This window comes from Plectropomus leopardus, unplaced genomic scaffold (assembly GCF_008729295.1).
Source record: "Plectropomus leopardus isolate mb unplaced genomic scaffold, YSFRI_Pleo_2.0 unplaced_scaffold10679, whole genome shotgun sequence".
NCBI classification, from domain to species: Eukaryota; Metazoa; Chordata; class Actinopteri; order Perciformes; family Serranidae; genus Plectropomus; species Plectropomus leopardus.
The window spans coordinates 1-3,278 of record NW_024611261.1 but is presented as its reverse complement, the minus strand read 5'-3'; the positions used below and the strand labels follow the sequence as shown (position 1 = coordinate 3,278).

Here is a 3,278-nt window from a genome sequence, read left to right as displayed (position 1 = left end):
TTTCACAGTTTCGCTTCTGTTCTCATGGCACAGATATGGCTGCTGCCAGCACGTCGCTCTGTGAAGATCAGTTTCTGTGCTCCATCTGTTTGGATGTGTTAACTGATCCAGTCAGCACATCGTGCGGACACAACTTCTGCAAGAAGTGCATCACTGAACACTGGGATAATTGTGTTTTTTTTGACTGTCCCAACTGTAAAAAAAAATTCTACACAAGACCTGAGCTGCAGGTCAACACTTTTGTCTCTGAGATGGTTGCTCACTTCAGACAGTCAACCCAACAAAAAGTCATCAGCTTAAGAAGACGAGCTCCTGAACCAGGAGATGTTCTCTGTGACATCTGCACGGGAACCAAACTGAAGGCCCTGAAGTCCTGCCTGGTGTGTCTTGTCTCCTACTGTGAGACTCACCTGGAGCCTCATCTGACAGTGTCACGCCTAAAAAGACATCAGCTGATCAACCCTTTGGAGAACCTGGAAGGAAGGATATGCACAGAGCACGATAAACAGCTGGAGCTGTTCTGTAAAACTGACCAGACGTGTGTCTGCAGTCTCTGCATTGTTTCAGAGCACAAGTCACATGATGTTGTTCCTCTTAAAGAGGAATATGAACGAAAGTTGGCAGATCTGTGTGAGACAGAGGCTGACATTCAGCAGTTGATCAGCAAGAAACAACTTAAGATTCAAGAGTTCAAACACTCAGTCAATGTCAGCACGAAAGCTGCAGACAGAGAGATAGCAGAGAGTATTCAGGTCTTCACCAAGCTGAGGGAAGCTCTAGAGAGAAACCAGGCCAAAGTCATTGAGACGGTGGAAGAAAAGCACAGAAGGACAGAAAAACAGGCTGAAGGTTTCATCAAAGAGCTGGAAGAGGAAATCTCTGAGCTGAAGAAGAGGAGTGCTGAGATGAGGCAGCTCTCACACTCAGAAGACCACCTTAACTTCCTTCAGAGCTTTAAATCTGTGAATGCTGTTCAGCCAACCAGAGACTGGAAAGATGTCAAAGTCTGTCCACCTTTGTATGAGGGGACTGTGAGGACAGCTGTTTCTCAGTTGGTAAAGATGCTCAAAAATGAGATAAAGAGGCTGCTCACAGAGATTGATCTGAAGACAGTCCAGCAGTATGCGGTGGACGTCACTCTGGATCCTGATACAGCAAATCAGCAACTCATCCTGTCTGAAGATGGGAAACAAGTACATTGTGGTCTTGTACGGAAGAATGTCCCAGATAACCCAAACAGATTTTATGCATTTCTCTGTGTCTTAGGGAAGCAATTTGTTTCTTCAGGAAGATTTTACTTTGAAGTTCAGGTTAAAGGGAAGACTAAATGGGGTTTAGGAGTTGCCAGAGAGTCAGTTGACAGAAAGGCGCTGTACAGTGTTTGCACTAATAATGGTTACTGGACAGTGTGGTTTATTAATGAAAATGTCCACCATTCTCTGACTGAGAACTGTATCGTTCTCTCTCTGAAGTCAAAGCCTGAGAAGGTCGGGGTGTTTGTAGATTATGACGAGGGTCTGGTCTCCTTTTATGATGTTGATGCTGCAGCTCTTATTTACGCCTACACTGGCTGCTCCTTCATGGAAAAACTCTTCCCAGTCTTCCTTCCCAGTGCAAATCTGGATGGTAAAAACTCTGCCTCTCTGGTTATCTGTCCTGTCAACGCTACTTAGTAGAATAACCGGTGGTGTTGTAGTCGTCGATGATGTGAGTGCACTACTTGGTAGAGGGGTAGTTTATGAAGGGGAGCGTGGGTATACGTTTCTGTATATTCCAATGGCTTTTTGGCTGATAGGTTATCTTGTAAAAAGCCAGAAAAAGAGGTGCATATACCCTCCATAACCACATAATTTTAAAGAAAGATACTCATCATAACATAAGGTAAAATAAATGAGATGGAACATCATTAAACCCAATGGAAATTGTTGCATTTTCCACTTTTTGGTGGTAACAAATCCCATAATTATGGGTGAAGGAACATTGTTGATTAATTTTCCTAAACTTATTATTCATCTTGATATTGTCTTCTTTATTAGGGCTGCACAACATGCAAGAAAAAACATAACAGAAAAATGTTGCAATTATTTTTGACAGATTGCAGTACTTTTTTTTTTTTTTTTTAGTTTTTAATGGTGATATTTGAATTTAATTTTCACTGAATTAAAAATATAAAAATGATGACATATCTTTGTACCAAATGGGCATGTGCCCCTGTCTGGAATATTATTTGTAGGCTGGCATCACATTGTTTTATTTATAATGGTATATTATGACACATTTTTCTTTTGTCAAAAATGTACACCTTCTGAAATTTAGGTATTGGACTTGGTGATAATGCAATTTTGAATTAATCTTGACTAATTGCACTGATCTATTCTTTTTTATATACATCCTGTTGCTACTTTCTACTGAAACAGTGATTTCTTAACGACCAGTTCAGGTGACAGTAATGTTTCTTAATGTAAGTGTGATACCTGTCCTTGAAAAAATATCACCACAGGCCTAGCTTGGTTATTTTTTGGGTTATTTTTTATGTTGTTTTGGGTACTTTTTATGTAAGTTGACTTCTATTTTTGTGTAATTGCCTGCTCGCCCAAACAAGTGCTTTGTGTGGTTTTATGAAAATAATTAAAACTGAAATTAAACAGCAGGGGAATTTCATGCCTCTAGCCTGTGTTTCTTATCAGTTGTCCAGTTAACATCAGTTTTCACTGAAATAAAACAGATACTAAAATGCTGACGTCTTGTTGTAGGTGAAATTATGAGCTGATTGGTGTCCAAGGAATAGGAACTTCTCATTTCAACATTTTAAAGAGTTTATAACATTTCAAACAACAGTCGTGCTTGTGTCAGAGCAGAAAGTATCCACATCTGTCTGTGCTCATTATTGGTAAGTTTGAATTATAGAAAATGTCAAGAGTGAGATAAATGGGATTATTGCGCCTCTGTGTGGTGGATTAAAGAAATGAGGAAAACTAGTGACGAAGCTGTGAGAAACAGGTATGAGTAAAGAGATTTGAGGTTATAAAACGTATTGCTCTTACCTGTGTATTTACACTACTGTATCTTGTTTATTTTTGCATTTTAATGGTGTGTTGTGTTTTGTGTATTTAAGTGCCTCTGCTGTGTTCAAAGGTAGTCAAAGAAAAATTTCTGCTGAGATGGACAATAAAGTTTGACTATCTATGTCTGTCTTTTTTTAAAATAAAAACCAAAACCATATCCAACCTTACAGCCATGGTTAAAACAGACAGAGACAAAACAAGTTGGATGAGTTC

At 39.3% G+C, this 3,278-nt stretch overlaps 1 protein-coding gene across 1 annotated transcript; it reads left to right on the top strand.

Moving 5' to 3' along the window:
* Nucleotides 1-35: 35 nt before the first annotated feature.
* LOC121963268 (E3 ubiquitin-protein ligase TRIM21-like) lies at nt 36-3,113 on the top strand. The gene has a single exon (XM_042513583.1). It carries the CDS (start codon nt 36-38, stop codon nt 1,671-1,673), a length of 1,638 nt encoding a protein of 545 aa, XP_042369517.1. The 3' UTR covers nt 1,674-3,113.
* Nucleotides 3,114-3,278: the final 165 nt, after the last annotated feature.

Coding starts and splice junctions, on each gene's coding strand:
- LOC121963268 (XM_042513583.1), top strand. CDS start 36: ATGGCTGCTGCCAGCACGTCGCTCTGTGAAGATCAGTTTCTGTGCTCC.